At 40.3% G+C, this 19,916-nt stretch overlaps 1 protein-coding gene across 3 annotated transcripts in view; it reads left to right on the top strand.

Annotated features, from left to right (window-relative positions):
* LOC117514010 (DNA-binding protein SATB1) overlaps positions 1-19,669 on the top strand; it is a 122,603-nt gene extending 102,934 nt beyond the window's left edge. For all 3 annotated transcript variants that reach the window (XM_034174293.1, XM_034174294.1, XM_034174292.1), the window contains exons 12-13: positions 9,422-9,628; positions 17,031-19,669. In XM_034174293.1, coding sequence (XP_034030184.1) covers positions 9,422-9,628; positions 17,031-17,645 — 822 coding nt within the window. In that variant the 3' untranslated portion in view covers positions 17,646-19,669. The remainder of the gene's footprint in view (positions 1-9,421; positions 9,629-17,030) is intronic.
* Positions 19,670-19,916: the final 247 nt, after the last annotated feature.

Genomic DNA, 19,916 nt, shown 5'->3' with positions numbered 1-19,916 from the left:
TGTGATTCAGTGACTTTTTGCAGAAGTCAGATGTGGTCAATGGTTGCAGGAAGTAACTCTGACTCTTACAAGTGCCTTGACTGGCACGGAGAGCAGTGCAACACCACTTATAATCGCAAACAATGTAATCACATTTACTTTACAGTGAGAGACGATATGTAATATATATGTGTGTGTGTGTATATACACACACACACACACATACATTTCCAGTCTGTGGAATGATACCTGTCTCCCAGATGGAAGGAAAGATTGTTTGTAATGCTAAAAGAACAGCAGCTTCACAGACCACAGGTGTTTAGCCATCAAACCACTTTGGTATCTGTGGGTATCTCCACATCAGGGCAAAATAAGAACAACCAAACAAACCAAAGATACAGCAGTTACCAAAATTTCTTTTTTAAAAACTGACCTGACAGTGATTGTTGTGCAGTGGTAAAGTTTCCATCTGGTAATCAGAGCATGTGGGTTCGAATTCTTTGGCGTTTTTTTTAATTTTTACTTAACCAGGGTTATTTAACTTCTCCTTCATGACTGTATGTCTGTGACTATGGGTCATCTTCAGAGGAACAGACAGATCATATTTGTATTGCCCACTTGATAAATGCAATTTTTTATATGGTGTGTGGGTATATTTCATTTTAAATACGCCCATCTCCTTCCTCATATCAGGCAGGTTCCTGCAACTTTCACAGGACTGCGAATGTAGCTCAGTGGTAAAATTTCTGACTGGCAATCACAGCTTTTGGAAGGCGCGGGTTCAAGTTCCGTGGGTGGCATGTAATTTCAATTTTTTTTATTCGCAGCAGCTGCTGTGAAAAGCTGCTGTGTTCCCGCGTGCACAAAACCATCGCAGCATGTATTTTTTTATTTTTTAGTTATTTTTTCTTCACAGCAGCTGCACAATGTGTAACCACATCGTGCAGCTGCTGGCAGTGTGTTCCCACATGCAAGTGTCGCACCGGCATCTTGCACGCCTGCCCATTGGTGCAATGTTTGTGGTTTAATCATATGAGCTGTTTCACCGTGAGTCGCCCTGGAGTTGTACATATTCGCACTATGTGTGAAGGGGCCCTTATGAATGTGAGTTTCTGTGTGGAAAAATGTGCACAAAGATGCTCATCTGGCCTTAAATGTCATTGTGCTTGAATAAATCTTGCTTATATGAGTTCTGTTAATCACAATCAGATTACTGTAAAGATAAACTAAATAAAGATGAATGCATTAGTCCCCCCCCCCCCCCCCCCGGCCCCCTTTTTTTGGACATGAATCTGCTTCATGTGACTTCTTCCACTGGATTTGTCTGTGTCCTCCTTGCCCAACACCCCACAATTGGAGCGCCAAATCTACTGTAATCAAACATAATTATTTCTTGAAATTACTAGTCACAGTAATTGTACAATTGAATCTGTGTTGGCCACGAACTCGGCTTCTCCTGAACTACCTGTTCTTTTTATTTATAGAGGGCCCTTAATGATCGTCAGCACGGCAGAGTACAGTGGAGTGAAGAGCCCTAGATTTTTGTTTTCTGGACATTGTTGGAACACTTAACAGCAGGGGCAGCAAGCTCCGCGATTCGATTAAGAGCGGTTGTTGCTCATCGGCAGTGGTGGAGAGGCTCAACAAATTACATTAAACAATAACACAGAGGAGAAAACAGTACAATACTGTCACCAGCGCATGGGATGTTTAAAAGATTATTTTATATGAAATAAAAAGCATTTTACATGAAATATTTGGTCATTTATGTATATAATTTATATGTCTGCACATGACATTTTATAAACATACAGATTTTTCAATTTTCAATTTACAACCCCTGGCAAAAATTATGGAATCACCGGCCTCGGAGGATGTTCATTCAGTTGTTTAATTTTGTAGAAAAAAAGCAGATCACAGACATGACACAAAACTAAAGTCATTTCAAATGGCAACTTTCTGGCTTTAAGAAACACTATAAGAAATCAAGAAAAAAAGATTGTGGCAGTCAGTAATGGTTACCTTTTTAGACCAAGCAGAGGAAAAAATTATGGAATCACCCTGTAAATTTTCATCCCCAAAACTAACACCTGCATCATATCAGATCTGCTCGTTAGTCTGCATCTAAAAAGGAGCGAACACACCTTGGAGAGCTGTTGCACCAAGTGGACTGACATGAATCATGGCTCCAACACGAGAGATGTCAATTGAAACAAAGGAGAGGATTATCAAACTCTTAAAAGAGAGTAAATCATCACGCAATGTTGCAAAAGATGTTGGTTGTTCACAGTCAGCTGTGTCTAAACTCTGGACCAAGTACAAACAACATGGGAAGGTTGTTAAAGGCAAACATACTGGTAGACCAAGGAAGACATCAAAGCGTCAAGACAGAAAACTTAAAGCAATATGTCTCAAAAATCGAAAAATGTACAACAAAACAAATGAGGAAGGAATGGGAGGAAACTGGAGTCAACGTCTGTGACCGAACTGTAAGAAACCGCCTAAAGGAAATGGGATTTACATACAGAAAAGCTAAATGAAAGGCATCATTAACACCTAAACAGAAAAAACAAGGTTACTATGGGCAAAGGAAAAGCAATTGTGGACTGTGGATGACTGGATGAAAGTCATATTCAGTGATGAATCTCGAATCTGCATTGGGCAAGGTGATGATGCTGGAACTTTTGTTTGGTGCCTTTCCAATGAGATTTATAAAGATGACTGCCTGAAGAGAACATGTAAATTTCCACAGTCATTGATGATATGGGGCTGCATGTCAGGTAAAGGCACTGGGGAGATGGCTGTCATTACATCATCAATAAATGCACGTTTATGTTGATATTTTGGACAATTGAAAGGATGTTTGGGGATGATCAAATCATTTTTCAAGATGATAATGCATCTTGCCATAGAGCAAAAACTGCGAAAACATTCCTTGCAAAAAGACACATAGGGTCAATGTCATGGCACAAGGTCAATGTCAACGAGCAGATCTGATTTGATGCAGGTGATAATTTGGGGGATTCCATAATTTTTTCCTCAGAATTGAGTGATTCCATATTTTTTTCCTCGGCTTGGTCTAAAAAAGTAACCGTTACTGACTGCCACAATCTTTTTTCTTGATTTCTTATAGTGTTTCTTAAAGCCAGAAAGTTGCCATTTGAAATGACTTTAGTTTTGTGTCATGTCTGTGATCTGCTTTTTTTCTACAAAATTAAACAACTGAATGAACATCCTCTGAGGCCGGTGATTCCATAATTTTTGCCAGGGGTTGTATTGTAAGGGAGAATATATGCTGACTTCCCTCACTATCACTGTCACTTTACTTTCTGTCATCCCCCTCTTCCTGCTGCCTCTGTCTGGCCCGTGGAAGCAATGCAATTAGACAAACACAAACAAAGCTCTTGAACTAGCTATGGAAGTTCTGACCAGCGCTAACTACAGGTTTAACGCACGTTCCAAAGCAGCATTTAGCAGGATGCTCCCTTCAACTCCTCCACAAACGCCGCATGTCAGCTTCAAAACTATAGAACTTATCAAATGCACACAGAAGAGGAGAAGCCACACAAACCAACATTCATACCAGTGAACTAATAAACTCTCTGTACTTCATCAAATGGACTTCCTGGCATTGAAATGGAGTTCACGTCGTGCTTTTGTTTGATTGGCTCTGGTACTTTGGGTTTAATCCTGCTGGTTTGGGGAGTGTTTGAGTTGGATTACTTCGTTGTTGGGCCGGGGTGCTGTTTCTCTGGCTTTGACAAGACGCTGTGTAGTTGGCATTTTGGTGTGTGTGTGTATGTGTGTGTGTGTGTTCTCCCTCACTACCGAATCAGCTGAACCCACAGACAGCCCAAATGGAGCGGCGTCCAAATCCCTCTGCATGCAAATTAAAAACGCAACAATAAACGTGGCAAAGGAACAAGGTGGGCACGCAGGCTTTATGGCCCCCACTACCCACACTCTCTCTCTCTCTCACTTTCTCTTTTTCTCTCTTTCTCTCACTCTTGATTTCTTCTTTGTGTATCTTCTTCTCTCTCTGCTTCCTCCGAAAGCCCTCCTGGTTTGATGTGGCTTATGGGAGGAGTTGGAACAGGGGACGAGCAAACTGCTGAGTTATCTCTTGCATGCAGTGTGGCGGCGTGTCTCTGCCCTCTGTGTGTGTGTGTCTGTGTGCGGACCAGCAGCGTGGTGTAATCCCGTGGAAATAAAAGGTGCTGCCGCATACTGGCCGGGAGATTACAGCACCGTGCTGACATTCTGCCAAGACGAACGACCAGCTGAGGAAGTATCCGTCTGAAACACACACCTTACTGTCTTCTTGATGCTGTTTTGTTTTTGCTGATTTCGTCCCTCTTTTATACAGTCTTTTCCCCTCCTGGCTTTGTTGGATCTGAACCATATCTTCATTGCATACAGTTCTACAGTGAATTTCTTTTCACTTGTAAAACACACCAGCCCACTAACGTTTAGCTTGTCACATATGAGCAAGGACAACATCACTCAGCCCCGCACAGCCGCTGTCGCTCCAGTACTCAGTTGTTAGTTTATCATTCAGTCCTCAGAACCCCACGCACACATCTTTATGCTGTAACTGTAAAAACTCTGCATTTGCGGTTTGTTTTTTCTCTGTAACTCCTACATGCAATCTTCCATCCATCCATCCATCCATCCATCCATCCATTTTCTTCCGCTTTATCCGGAGTCGGGTCGCGGGGGCAGCAGCTCAAGCAAAGCCGCCCAGACCTCCCGATCCACACACACCTGGATTGCATGTAGGAGTCTGTAACTCCTACATGCAGTCTTCACATTTTAAATGGTAACCCACCAGCTTCATCCTCACAATTACATTAATTTTCACACAGCTTTAATCTTCAAAGTGCTTTTTAAAAAAAGATGATTGACCAAATAGTTGTCCCGGAACCAAAATGCCACAGGAAAGTCAGGCCTGGACTTTGCTATAGCTGTCATTCTTCAGGTTTAAGTTGGTCATGGTGCTGATCAGATGCAGAATACATGTTAATGTGAAGTATGCAATTGACTGTCAGTTTGTATTTTAAAACAAAAAATTGGTAGTGCATAGAATGGAAATGTTTGAAACAGCAGTTATAATGAATATGGAGTTTCCTGTGTTGTTTGCTCACAGCCTTCCTTTTTCAGACATTTTTTTATTATTCTTCTTGAATGAAATTTAAAGAAAATACCTTTTGTTTCTTTAGAAGCTGTTGAATGTATCTCCCATTGAAGAAAAATTTTGTATCAAACAAGCAATATACGAGGGCTGTCCGTAAAGTATAGGTCCTTTTTATTTTTTTCAAAAACTATATGGATTTCATTCATATGTTTTTACGTCAGACATGCTTGCACCCTCGTGCGCATGCGTGAGTTTTTCCATGCCTGTCGGTGACGTCATTTGCCTTTGAGCACTCCTTGTGGGAGGAGTCGTCCAGCCCCTCGTCGGAATTCCTTTGTCTGAGAAGTTGCTGAGAGACTGGCGCTTTGTTTGATCAAAATTTTTTCTAAACCTGTGAGACACATCGAAGTGGACATGGTTTGAAAAATTAAGCTGGTTTTCAGTGAAAATTTTAACAGCTGATGAGAGATTTTGAGGTGATTCTGTCGCTTTAAGGACTTTTCACGGTGCGAGACGTCGTGCTGCGCTCTCAGGCGCCGTCATCAGCCTGTTTCAAGCTTAAAACCTCCACATTTCAGGCTCTATTGATCCAGGACGTCGTGAGAGAACAGAGAAGTTTCAGAAGAAGTCGGTTTCAGCATTTTATCCGGATATTCCACTGTTAAAGGAGATTTTTTTAATGAAAGATGTGCGGACGGGTCCGTGCGTTGGGACGCAGCCGACGCGGCGCGGCGGCACAGGAAAAACACCTCCGTGTTGATAACCATTTGTTAAAATCCAGTTGGCTTTTAATGGCTTTCAGTGGAGTGAGTATATGAGAAATTATCAGCTGGAGATGTTCCAACTTGTCATCAAGGCTTCCAACAGAGGTGTTTTTCCTGTGGCGGAGCGTCGCGGCGGCTGCGACCCGACGCTGCAATCCGCCCGCACGTCTTTCATTAAAAAAATCTCCTTTAACAGTGGAATATCTGGATAAAATGCTGAAACCGACTTCTTCTGAAACTTCTCTGTTCTCTCACGACGTCCTGGATCAACAGAGCCTGAAATGTGGAGGTTTTAAGCTTGAAACAGGCTGATGACGCCGCCTGAGAGCGCTGCGCGACGTCTCGCACCGTGAAAAGTCCTTAAAGCGACAGAATCACCTCAAAATCTCTCATCAGCTGTTAAAATTTTCACTGAAGACCAGCTTAATTTTTCGAACCATGTCCACTTCGATGTGTCTCACAGGTTTAGAAAAAATTTTGATCAAACAAAGCGCCAGTCTCTCAGCAACTTCTCAGACAAAGGAATTCCGACGAGGGGCTGGACGACTCCTCCCACAAGGAGTGCTCACAGGCGAATGACGTCACCGACAGGCGTGGAAAAACTCACGCATGCGCACGAGGGTTCAAGCATGTCTGATGTAAAAACATATGAATGAAATCCATATAGTTTTTGAAAAAAATAAAAAGGACCTATACTTTACGGACAGACCTCATAAGTTTATTATTTCACAACTTTCCCCAATATTACAAAAGTCGTTTTCACTGTGAAATGGATTGCTGCTGTCTGACTTTCATGCTCAGTGCTTGTTTGTGTTTGCTGCTTCCACCTCCTCTTTCCAAGCTGTTCTTTATTTCTACATTTCTGATATATTTATGGTGACAAATTTGATCATGCACGCAAAGTAGCTGCTCCGAAGAAATGGTTAAATCTAATCCCAGGTCTAATTCCCAAAATTTGGTAATAGTAATCATAAATTTCAGAACATCGCCTCCACAAGTCAGGTACACGATTGTTCAGGGAGCTGCTTTTGCCTCATCTGATTTGGAGTATAACAAGGACTCAGCTGATTTGTGTTGAGTTGCAGTAATCAAGGTCAGAGTCGTTGTACACTCTTTGTCTTAGGGGAAGTACGGTGTTTCTGATGGTAGTTGTCATCCCACTGCTCTGCTTTTTATGCCCCCCTGATGGGCGATGTCTCCCGCGGGGTTCACTCATTGCCTTCCATGGGTGCCACTGTTCAGTATGCTCATGTGTTTCCTATCATGTTAATTTGTTCCATCTTGACCTCAGCTTATTTATTTATTCAGAATCTCCACAGAAAGAAATTTACTGTTGGAGATATTATGAAAAGACATTACTGTGTGCATTCTTTTTTAAAATATATTTTACTCCTACACAATATTTTTCACGAAATATTTTTCTCAGTAGCTTGTTTGAATCTGAACTTGTTTTTCTGTTACACCACTCTCTTTTATTAGCCGTTTAGCACTTTAAGATACAGATTTTAAACTACAAGCACTTGGAGAGTGCAAACCTCCGCTAAGGCCATGGGGTCACTGACGCCATAACATCTACACGCCGTGGAATCACTGAACCTAAAAAAGTCTAGTAAAAAAAGTTTCATCTGCTGTGACTGGATAGCATGTATCCTTAGTGCTTGGCATCACAGTTTATTGCAACTTGCACCTTTCCCAGAAGCTACTGTCATCTGAGCACTGATATTGATATTGCATGTGCTTATAGACAAAAACAAATAAGAGATAAAATTCAATTTATTATTCAACTAAACTGCAAATATATGAATTTTTTAACATTTGTGAAACACTTCTCTAAATAAATAACAGTAAATTCTGAAATAGAACTATTTTTTAAGTGTTGCATGTGCTACACAAGGCCATAGGGTCACTGACCCTAAAGAGATTCCCTCCTTGGCACAGTGATCTATTCAATAATTCAGTGTTACAACCAAATCTATGATACATACACTTTTCTTTCCTTTATATTTGACATCCTTGACCATGAAAACATACCACTAGAACTTGGAATCACTTTTATGTCTTTATTAGTTCAAAGGTTATTGTATAAAAACGATTTTTCGGTAATGGCGGTTTTCTTCTCGATCTAGCTCCATAATATGTGAAGCTACATCAAATGTGATTACACCTTACTGATTCAGTACAGATTCAGCTACAATTTGGTGTTAGTTGTGCATCTCTAGCTTCATTTGTCACCTCACACTGACACATTTTCTATTTTCCCTATATTTTTGCATATTCTGGATCACCAGATCCGGAATCAGGATCCGATCATCACCATCATCATTTGACTATGTTACACCCTAATTTTTTTTCAAGCCTTTCTGCCTTGTTTTTGTGATGTTAGAAACTAGAATGTCAAAATTCCCCTATCCCGCAGTGGTGAAGAGTCCTTTAAAAAATTCCTGGATCCGGGAGTGTTTATGAAATGAGTTGCTTAATAAAATATACTTTATTATGTTCACAGCCAATAAATTTTGCTATAATCTTTTTAATCATTATTTCCTTAGAGCAGTTATTTGGAAAATACTGAGAAACATGTTCCACCGCCCTCCTAAATTGTATATATCAGTTGCACTTCATAATTGGTAAAAGCCTACATTGTGTTAAAGCACTGTTTTTGCTTAAAGTTACAGTTTTTATATTATATATAATTGTTTTGTTGCCATAACCTTTCTTGCCTAACCATCATTTGTTTACTTGTGTACAGGCTTGGTGTTGAGCCCTCTATGTTGGTATCTGAAAGAGATAGAAAATAATTAGCTACAATATAGACATGAACGGTCAGTGTAGTGTCAAAATAATCAGCAGCAATGGCAGAAAATTGGAAGAGAATTTGTGTGACTAAGTCCAGAAATTTCCCACATGTGTTTTTCAGAAACTGGGCATGCAAATCCAGAAATTATACATGGTCTGAGTACCTTGGTGTGCCCGCTGGTGGAATGCTCCTTAAACATTTGTGGTCCATAGGAAAGCCCATATACAATAAGGTTCACAACACAGCCGGTTGTCTCCATAAATGTGTGGTTACAATTGGAGTTACAATTTTGCTGAGAAAAATGTTATTGCACATCTTCAGCTAATAGCACCTTGTCATCCTTTTCAAGACTGAATGACAAACTGAGTCGTGATTCACAGGTGAACTGCAAATGCTTTATGGGAAATGTGGTTTTAGTGCAGTTATACCTGAGAAATGTTTTATTAATTTTCAGTTTTAGCGAGGAGAGCAAATTAAAGCAGTGATTTATAACAGTTTTAATCCAGTGATGCCTGGACAGAGGAACTAATAGACACATAGATTTGGGCCTTAGAGATTTATTGTATAGTTTATTTAATCCTGCAACTTTTATTTATTTTATTGTCACACTTGTGGTCATTTACAAAACATTGTGTAATGCCCTTACTTGAGTATAAAAATGATGCTTTGCTGACCAACTCCCTCTTTCCTTTTTGTCTCTCTCTCTCTCTCTCTCTCTCTCTCTCTCTCTCAATCTGATTATTTCATCAGGGTTGGCTCTGTGAGCTGCTGCGCTGGAAGGAGGATCCATCTCCAGAGAACCGGACCCTCTGGGAGAACCTCTCCATGATCCGGCGCTTCCTGAGTCTGTCACAGGTGGAGCGTGATGCCATCTATGAGCAGGAAAGCAGCGCTGGGCAGCAGCACCATGGCGAGCGGCCAACACACATGATGCACATGTCCAATGAGCAGCTACAGGTGAGCAGATGATTCACTGTGAAAGAGTGACTCTGGGCAGAAGACTGGACCCCTGTTAACTCAGCCACTGTGTTTGCATGGATAAGTGCATCACCTTAAAGGATAAAACTGAATGCATAGATCCATACATGTTTGTCTGTGTCAGTATACTATGCAGTAGCCACGGATTAATCACAAGTCAATTCTTCTCTTCGCCCCCTTTTTGCAAACTATTTCCTGACACGATAACATTACACTGGTCAAAAAAAAATAATTCTTGCATAGACTTTGAGAACTGATTTAGGGTAATTTTGGGGTGGTGAATCTGAATCTGAGCTCAGATTTCCTCTATCACATCACATTCTTTTGCAAACGTCATGTTCCGTATTGATGGATTATGTAAAAGTTGCTCATTCACTCATGAGTTTGATACCTCTAATCATGCACCAAACAAAGCAGCTTCAAAAGCATATTTTTTAAACTAGGGTCACAAAATGTGAACAAGAGCCTTAATATCGCTTATGGTGCTGAAGAGTTGTGTGAGTCTGCAGCTTTTGCTTCAATGCTTGATACCAGAAATATGTTTTCATATCTCAAAAACATGATGTGATTGGCAAAAACTAACACCACATTCAGATTCAGTGCCCCCAAATGACCCAAAATCTGTTGAAAAACTCCATGCAAGAAAAATCATGTTGACCAGTGTTACCAATCTAAGTCCTAGGGATGTCAAAGTATGCTTCAGTTTTGTGCAGACAATCTGTTCCCAATTCCTTGTTTGCTTGTGTTGACATTACAGTTGTCATACAGTACACAGCTTGTTTTGATGTTGCACCGTGACAAAGATGCCTCAGCACACTGCTGAGAGCAAGTAAGAAAAGTCACAGCAGCTGCATCAGCATCACATCAACTGAGCAGAGAGACACATCGGGACTTTTAGCATCTATTTCAGGTTATTTCCTCTGCATGTTTGTAGTGTTTTTATAGTTTAAAGTTTCATTGAAGCATCAGTATTTTATGCAGCATTTCCACTGAGGTGTTTAGATCACAACAGTGAAGACATGCTGAAAACACAGAGCAATACAGGAGGCGTGTAGTGCTGATTAGTGTATTTGTGTTCGTTTCAACTAATATTGCAGAGAAAATTCCACGTGAGGTTAATGTTTTTTGTTACAAAATAAAACGTATGCGCTTACAGAAGCAGCAGGTTGAGCCACATGGTTTTCTGTGAAAGTGGACAGTGACAGAGTTAACCCTCTCTCTGGTGGAAGAAACCATTTGGAATGTGATGAAGTAGTTTTATTTTGGGACTACAATTATTCAGCAGTCAAACATACAGCTTAAACAGCTTAAAGATGGACAGAAGAACATGTTGAAGTGACAGTTCTGGACTGTAGTAGCTGGTGCTCAACAACAAAGGAGTTGAGTCAGATCAAAGGCCAAAAAGAAAAAACATAAAACAGAGGGAGGCTAGTCTGAAAACAGTAATTCCCTGATTTGTTCACATCCCCACACAAGAAAGAAGGTTGATTCTTGTGCTTGCATGTCATGTGTGTCACACAAGTGTTACATGCACTCAGGTGCCTGAACTGCATTTAATGTATTCCAGCCACAGGGTTTTGCCTTCCACCTGGTGCAAAGCAAAGCACAGTGTAGGATTTATTATTTATTTTTATGTTAATTTCTAGCTGGTGCCCAGTGCACACGTTTCAATAGCAAATGTGCATCTATGGATGTGTTCATCTTAAAATGAGGTGTGGTCAGGTACAGTGCTTGTAAATAGACCAATAAAACATGGTCTAAAGAGGTGCACACAGAGGGTACACTCTGCTTGAATGTACAATGACGTGCACTGTTGTTTCAAGCTACAGAAATTTAACAAAATTAAACACTAATGGAAATATACTGAACTTTAACCCATTTTGCCCTACTGGCAACACTTGTTGCCGAAGTGTATCACTGTCATTTTCTACTCACAATAAAAAATCTCAAAGGTACTAATGCAACATTTTCCACTTATAAAAAAAAAAAAAAAAATCTGGGCTTAAACAGGTTAATATCTCTGGCTTGTACCTTATTTTTGCACTGGTGATCTCCCTTCAGGACGGGCTAACCATGGGTGGTGCAGTTATGAGGGTCTTTCACTCCCGACTTCACTGTGTAATTTGTAATGCAGCAGTTGTTGGTGTACCTGTCTTTTTAAAGCACACTCTGAATTCTTTATTTCTGTAAATTTTATTACAGAGATTAGAGCATGCCATAGGTATTAAAGGCACTGCGCCGCAGTGGTTTGAATCATATTTATCTAATAGATTACAATTTGTTCATGTAAATGGGGAATCTTCTTCACAGACTAAGGTTAATTATGGAGTTCCACAAGGTTCTGTGCTATGACCAATTTTATTCACTTTATACATGCTTCCCTTAGGCAGTATTATTAGACAGCATTGCTTAAATTTTCATTGTTACGCAGATGATACCCAGCTTTATCTATCCATGAAGCCAGAGGACACACACCATTTAGCTAAACTGCAGGATTGTCTTACAGACATAAAGACATGGATGACCTCTAATTTCCTGCTTTTAAACTCAGATAAAACTGAAGTTATTGTACTTGGCCCCACAAATCTTAGAAACATGGTGTCTAACCAGATCCTTACTCTGGATGGCATTACCCTGACCTCTAGTAATACTGTGAGAAATCTTGGAGTAATTTTTGATCAGGATATGTCATTCAATGCGCATATTAAACAAATATGTAGGACTGCTTTTTTGCATTTACGCAATATCTCTAAAATTAGAAAGGTCTTGTCTCAGAGTGATTCTGAAAAACTAATTCATGCATTTATTTCCTCTAGGCTGGACTATTGTAATTCATTATTATCAGGTTGTCCTAAAAGTTCCCTGAAAAGCCTTCAGTTAATTCAAAATGCTGCAGCTAGAGTACTAACGGGGACTAGAAGGAGAGAGCATATCTCACCCATATTGGCCTCTCTTCATTGGCTTCCTGTTAATTCTAGAATAGAATTTAAAATTCTTCTTCTTACTTATAAGGTTTTGAATAATCAGGTCCCATCTTATCTTAGGGACCTCATAGTACCATATCACCCCAATAGAGCGCTTCGCTCTCAGACTGCAGGCTTACTTGTAGTTCCTAGGGTTTGTAAGAGTAGAATGGGAGGCAGAGCCTTCAGCTTTCAGGCTCCTCTCCTGTGGAACCAGCTCCCTATTCAGATCAGGGAGACAGACACCCTCTCTACTTTTAAGATTAGGCTTAAAACTTTCCTTTTTGCTAAAGCTTATAGTTAGGGCTGGATCAGGTGACCCTGAACCATCCCTTAGTTATGCTGCTATAGACTTAGACTGCTGGGGGGTTCCCATGATGCACTTAGTGTTTTTCTCTTTTTGCTCTGTATGCACCACTCTGCATTTAATCATTAGTGATTGATCTCTGCTCCCCTCCACAGCATGTCTTTTTCCTGGTTCTCTCCCTCAGCCCCAACCAGTCCTAGCAGAAGACTGCCCCTCCCTGAGCCTGGTTCTGCTGGAGGTTTCTTCCTGTTAAAAGGGAGTTTTTCCTTCCCACTGTCGCCAAGTGCTTGCTCACAGGGGGTCGTTTTGACCGTTGGGGTTTTTATGTAATTATTGTATGGCCTTGCCTTACAATATAAAGCGCCTTGGGGCAACTGTTTGTTGTGATTTGGCGCTATATAAATAAAATTGATTGATTGATTGATTGATGTTATTCCCAAAACATGGCATGACAAATTAGGCAGCTAAAAAAAAAAAAACTTTTGGCACTTAACTACTTAACTTAACTAAGTTGGGGGGCAGTAGAAATATACAATGAAAATATGGATACATACATCCATTTGCTCCCAAAAGCAAAGTTTCACTAGACAGAAAACATTTGGAAACGTCTAGAAAATCCACAATCCAGGCATCTGCAGAGATTTGCTTTTCAGCACTGCTTGCTTCATGTTTTGCCCACAAATATCCACGAAATGTGACATTGGTCTTGAGTTTACCAAGTTTCTCATATGCGCAGCGTTTCAGGCTGTAAGTATTGGTGTCATATATGTGTCATGAACACAGTATTTCAACGCATCAAATATTTTTATGCACTGATGCAATATTGCACAAAATGAGAAGAAAATACAATGGCTTTAGATGGATGTTCTTTCCTATAAGTGCTAATTTCTTCACAAAAGTTATAAAATTATGTCTTAATGTTTCTGTGCTGCTCTGTCAGGCTGTGTTTTAATAAATATTTCATACCGTTTTCACCCAAGTATATACAAGTTATATACCCTTGGATGATTACACAAACACTTTTTATCAGTTGAATTGTTTAAAAAATGGAATAAATGAAATGTTCCGTCAGCACCACTGCACCAGCGGTCATTGCCTGACAGACATACTGCCAGTCTATCCTAGGGCCAATACATATAGGCAGACAAACTCATTCACACCTACAGTCAATTTAAAGTCACCAGTTCACCTCACCTGCATGTCTTTAGATGTGGGAGGGAGCTGGAGCACACAGAGGGAATCCACCCAAACACGGGCAGAACATCCAAACTCTCTCTCTCTCTCTCTCTCTCTCTCTCTCTCTCTGTAGACCTGACATTTGCCATTTGTTGTGCTTATGTATTTTTGTTCAAGGATTAACGCTGCGAAAGCAGAAAGTTGATAGGACAATTTTTTTTGAGAAATTAGCAATATTAGCTAACAACAGTGAACAATGGACGCTGTGCTACAATACACCATGGGAGTTCAGGGTTTTAAATGTTGTTATTGTGGTTCATGTTAGTTTAATAGTGTTGTTAGTGTTCTTGATTTATTATGTTTTTGTAGTTCAGTTGGTTTCGTCAGTTTAGTTAAGTGTCATGTTGCTGTTACCATGAGTGAGAAGTGTAGTGCATTTGATGTCTTCCGCCCTGTCTCTGTTTGTGATGTTGTAAAAATAAAAGCACCTGCTTGTGGCAGAATGCAGAAAAGACAAAAAGCTCTGTGTGCATAGAACTTTGATCAGAGACAAACTGGGGAGAGCTGACATTTACCATTTGATATGCTTATCTATTTTGGGTCAAGGATGAATACCACCAAAACAGAATGTTTATAGGACTAATATTTTTGGAGAATTATGGTTATTATCTAACAAAAATGAACAATGGATGTTGATAATTGCATTCTGGACTCACCAGCCATTCCAGCAGGTGATTAATCATCTATATATTAAAAGCGTGTATGCGTGTGTGATTTTATTTAGTAAGTTCAATGTAAGTACATAATATAGTGTAAACACATTTAAAATACATGGATGACACAAGAAAGTGAAGACACTTATTTCCACTGTGGTCCATTTAAAATTCAAATTACAATACCAGTAATAATACAATAATAAAATAATAATATTAAAATAATAATAATAATGATGATATGCAATGTATATGATAACAAGAACCTAAACAATTTATAAATACATTAATACAGTAAATTAACATTAAAAATATGTCATTAACAGGAGATAAAATGGTTGAGTTCTTCTTATAAAAAATTGTTGAGGTCTAAGGTTCTAAAAACATTCTGGACTCGCATGCCAATACTACCCAATCTAAAGCCCGTCGGAATTGGAGCTAGGGTTATTCCCATGGGCAACTCACATGTATGTACTGTGTGTGTATATATATATATATATATATAGTTTTGTTTCATGGGGGGGGGGGGGATACCAGTCAGTATCTGGTGTGACCACCATTTGCCTCATGCAGTGCAACACATCTCCTTTGCATCATCCGTGAAGACAACACCTCTCCAACGTGCCAAACGCCAGCGAATGTGAGCATTAGCCCACTCAAGTCGGTTACGACGACGAACTGGAGTCAGGTTGAGACCCCGATGAGGACTACGAGCATGCAGATGAGCTTCCCTGAGACGGTTTCTGACAGTTTGTGCAGAAATTCTTTGGTTATGCAAACCGATTGTTTCAGCAGCTGTCCGAGTGGCTGGTCTCAGACGATCTTGGAGGTGAACATGCTGGATGTGGAGGTCCTGGGCTGGTGTGGTTACACGTGGTCTGCGGTTGTGAGGCTGGTTGGATGTACTGCCAAATTCTCTGAACACCTTTGGAGACAGCTTATGGTAGAGAAATGAACATTCAATACACGAGCAACAGCTCTGGTTGACATTCCTGCTGTCAGCATGCCAATTGCACGCTCCCTCAAATCTTGCGACATCTGTGGCATTGTGCTGTGTGATAAAACTGCACCTTTCAGAGTGGCCTTTATTGTGGACAGTCTAAGGCACACCTGTGCACTAATCATGGTGTCTAATCAGCATCTTGATATGGCACACCTGTGAGGTGGGATGGATTATCTCAGCAAAGGAGAAGTGCTCACTATCACAGATTTAGACTGGTTTGTGAACAATATTTGAGGGAAATGGTGATATTGTGTATGTGGAAAAAGTTTTAGATCTTTGAATTCATCTCATACAAAATGGGAGCAAAACCAAAAGTGTTGCATTTATATTTTTGTTGAGTATATATATGCACACAAAATTATTTCTTGTGAGATGAGGTATAAATATTCCAAATTTTGCGTATTCTTTGCACACAAAAATGTTGTAGATTGGTAACATATTCATTGAGTTTAATCATTTTGTCCCAGTTCTACACTAACACTACACATTAACCAAATTATCACATTTGCTCAAGATAGACTATCATAGCTCAGTGCACTGGCGCTGTAACATGCCATTGGTGAGTACATTTGGGCATCTGGCAGAGTATCTGCAAAATGTCGTTTTGGAAACATCGTTATGAAACACCTATTCTACATTTTGTGACTCAGAAATGAAAATAGAAGAGCACCTATTTTGCAGGGTCAATAGGGAACATGAGTTGCCCACTCACTCCCTCTCCAGCCACACAGTGAGATACTTTACGTGCAATGTGTCGTGTGTTTACAGTTACAGGATTCTGACAGCAGAGTGAAAGCCATTGATAGCATTTTCACACTGCAGCAAATCAGCCAGACCATCACAATGTGAATTGTGCACAGGGAGGTTGTTTATCACTGCTGATAAGCAACACAGGCCATAATAGAGAGGCCAGCTTAATTCTCACTGTGTGTAGCAGTGGCTGTGTCCTGTGGATGTGTATGTGTTGTGTGTATTCTCACAATGAGACACAATCGCTCACCACCAAAAAACAAAAACAAAAAACGGTGGGAGCAGCCATATCTGCACAACTGATTACATTCAGTGAGATATTACATCAACAAAGTGCCTGTTCTATACACAGTGAGCTTATTTTCCCCCAAATTCAATTGATTTTAATGAAAGGCCTTATTAAGGCTCCGATAAGTTTCCGCTGATAACATCCCAGCCTTCTTTCTCTTCCCCTCTTTTCCCACTACAGACTCAGCCATCGCAGTCACAGCAGCAGCACACGCCCTCCCTCTCTGTCCAGCACCCATCCCAGCCCCTTCTGTCCCAGCAGCCCTTGCAGCATCAACAGCCCACCATGGGCCCGCGGTTGCCGCCACGCCAGCCCTCCACCGCCTCTCCAGCTGAGACAGAGGACGAGGGTAGCCGTGGCGGGTGTATCAAGGCTCGCACCTGCGGAGGCAAGATCTCCCTGGAAGCTCTGGGCATCCTGCAAAGTTTTATCCAAGATGTGGGCCTGTATCCTGATGAGGAGGCCATTCACACCCTGTCAGCCCAGCTGGACCTGCCCAAACTCACCATCATTAAATTCTTCCAGAACCAGCGCTTTTACGTCAGTCACCCAGCTAAAGCACCCAAGGAGCCCAGTAACAGCACCTCGGCCACCGTGAACACCAGCAGCAGCAGCAGTGGCAGCAGCCCCGCCTTTGAGGAGGAGCTGACAGACTTCAGGGAGAGTGGGGAGCTGCTGAAGGAGCTGGATGAGAGCACGCAGACCAACAGCACCATGTTCTCCATCAAGATCGAAGAGCAGCTGAGACGAGGCACCGAGGCCCAGACAGAGTCAGAGCACGAGGCCAAGGAGTAAAACTCCCAGGTCCAGGTCATGCGTAGAGCGGTGGGGTGTACACACAGAGACTGAGTGTGCTGAGGGTAACGCTGCAGCCCACACACAACCACTGCAAATCAAACAAGTAGTATTTTTAATCAGTACAGCGTGCGGACTGTACGACGACACATGTCTAAATACCCACTTCAGACTGACAGGCCATGTGATCACAGAGTTCACACTGGAATGACCATTTAGACTCAGTCCTCCTTTTTGGATTTTGTAAAACTTGTATTATTCACTGTAAAGACTGATTCATCATTTAAATAATCTGCACACATACACAGAAAGAAAAAAAATATTCTAAGTATGTTGCTGTGAATATTGCTGACTGCACTCTGTCTGTTGTTTTACACTGACTTATCTTTTTGAGCTACTGATAATATTTAAAAAGGAAAAAAAAAAGTCCACCTGAAGTTTGCTGGGACTTTGATAAGTGTTACTGTATGTGATGTTTTACTGGATTTTTTTTTAAAGCAAAATCAAGGACAAGTGGTTGACAAGGCCTAAATATGAGGTACAAGTCTGGAGCCTGCTGGCAGATTAGTTATTCTTTTAAAACATGCATAATGTGGTTACAGATCGCTCCAAATTCTGGAATTATGTGATCACCCAGCCCTAGTGCAACTCCAAGAATAGCTTAGTCTTTACACATTATTTGTTAGGGAAGAAATATAAAGAAAGAAAGAAATATATATATAGACATATATTGTAACTGTAAAAAAAATACAGTCTTAAAGAAACTATGCCAACAAATGCCTTGTACTATACGGCACTGCCGATGTTAGATTATTTTGCAAAACCATTGTCACTGTAACTTGTTGAATTGCCACAGTTAGAAATGTGAATTCCATCATGTTTATGTTGTCCACAATTATTTATTTGCAGTTCCTGCAGTGTTTCAGATGTAATTATTTTTTAGTTTGTTACGCAGCTGTTTTGTTTTTTAAAATTCCACCTATCATTTTTTCTATTTATAAATGTAATTCGATGGGCAGTAAAACAAAAAGTGTCTTAAACGTTTTAAATGGAGAAATGTGCTTTAAAGGTTGCCTATAAAAAGTGCTGTATGTTGAGCAACTCATTTGCTACAAGCTTCACAATTAATGTTGTATGCAATTTTACTATCATGCAAATAAGCTTAGGTAAAATGACTAACCTATAGAAGACCTTAGAAAGAAGAACATATGCAATCTGTGTGAAAATCGATGTCTGCGATGTGTCTTCCTTGGTTAACAATCCAATTCAAAAGGTTATTCCTGTATAAATACTCTGTATAAAAGTGTTTCTTTTTTTATGAGTTTATTCCAATGAGAACACCAGTTATTTTGTTACGACTGACTGTTTTATAAGTGTTTCTCAGTTCCTTTCTGCAGAAATGTTCTAACTAGGAGTGGTTATTGATTGTTAATTACACAATTAAACTGTTTGTATTGTACCCAAGATTTCTGGCATTAACTTGACCAGACTTTTTGCCACCAGGGATGTTTTCTCCTCTGGAAATGAGAAGCTGGAAGAACGTGAAGAGTTTTGAATAATTACTGCAAAGAGATGTTCATTCCACTCACCGACTCACTGAGCTGCAGTTACTGAACATGTGTTATTTGTAATAACTGTAAATATCACATCTGATGAATCATTGATTGTTTATTGTAAATATATTTGAAGTTTGTGCAAGAGCTCACCGTACAAAAATCAGCGTTCTGTCGTGCCTCTTTCAAACCGACTGTACCTGGGCTCTTCTTCACTTCTATTGCTGAGTGTATTTCAAGCACCTGTGAAATTTGAAATAAAGTGTGAGGTGTGAACACCTGTAATAGCAAAGCCCACTGCAGGGAGGTAAGTTACACAACAGCACAGGTGTCCTGACCTCCCTGTGAACCCTGGGTGAGACTTGTGCACCTTTTAGGAAATGATTCTCACCCTGTGATATGTGCCAGCAGCTCTGCCGGCGTTCCCTTGATGTTCTGCTCCTTTTTCATGAATAAAAAGCCAGAGTGTAACATTGTGTGTGTTGAAAAAGAAAATCATATCTAAATATAGCAGATAAATGTGTCACATACACGTAGATTCAGAATTTGGTAAAAATTGGAGGATATACATATATATATACATACACACACACACACGTCATGAAATAGGCATGGTTATGCTTCGTTATTTCTGTTTTGACATAACAAGGGACTTATTCACTGACACACAGGTGGTGACCACGCTAACAAAACAACAGGAGCTCCGGTGTAATACTCC

The sequence above is a fragment of the Thalassophryne amazonica genome, chromosome 7 (assembly GCF_902500255.1).
Source record: "Thalassophryne amazonica chromosome 7, fThaAma1.1, whole genome shotgun sequence".
Classification (NCBI taxonomy): domain Eukaryota; kingdom Metazoa; phylum Chordata; class Actinopteri; order Batrachoidiformes; family Batrachoididae; genus Thalassophryne; species Thalassophryne amazonica.
Note: the sequence above shows the minus strand (reverse complement) of the source record. Positions and strands in the feature narration are given on the sequence as shown.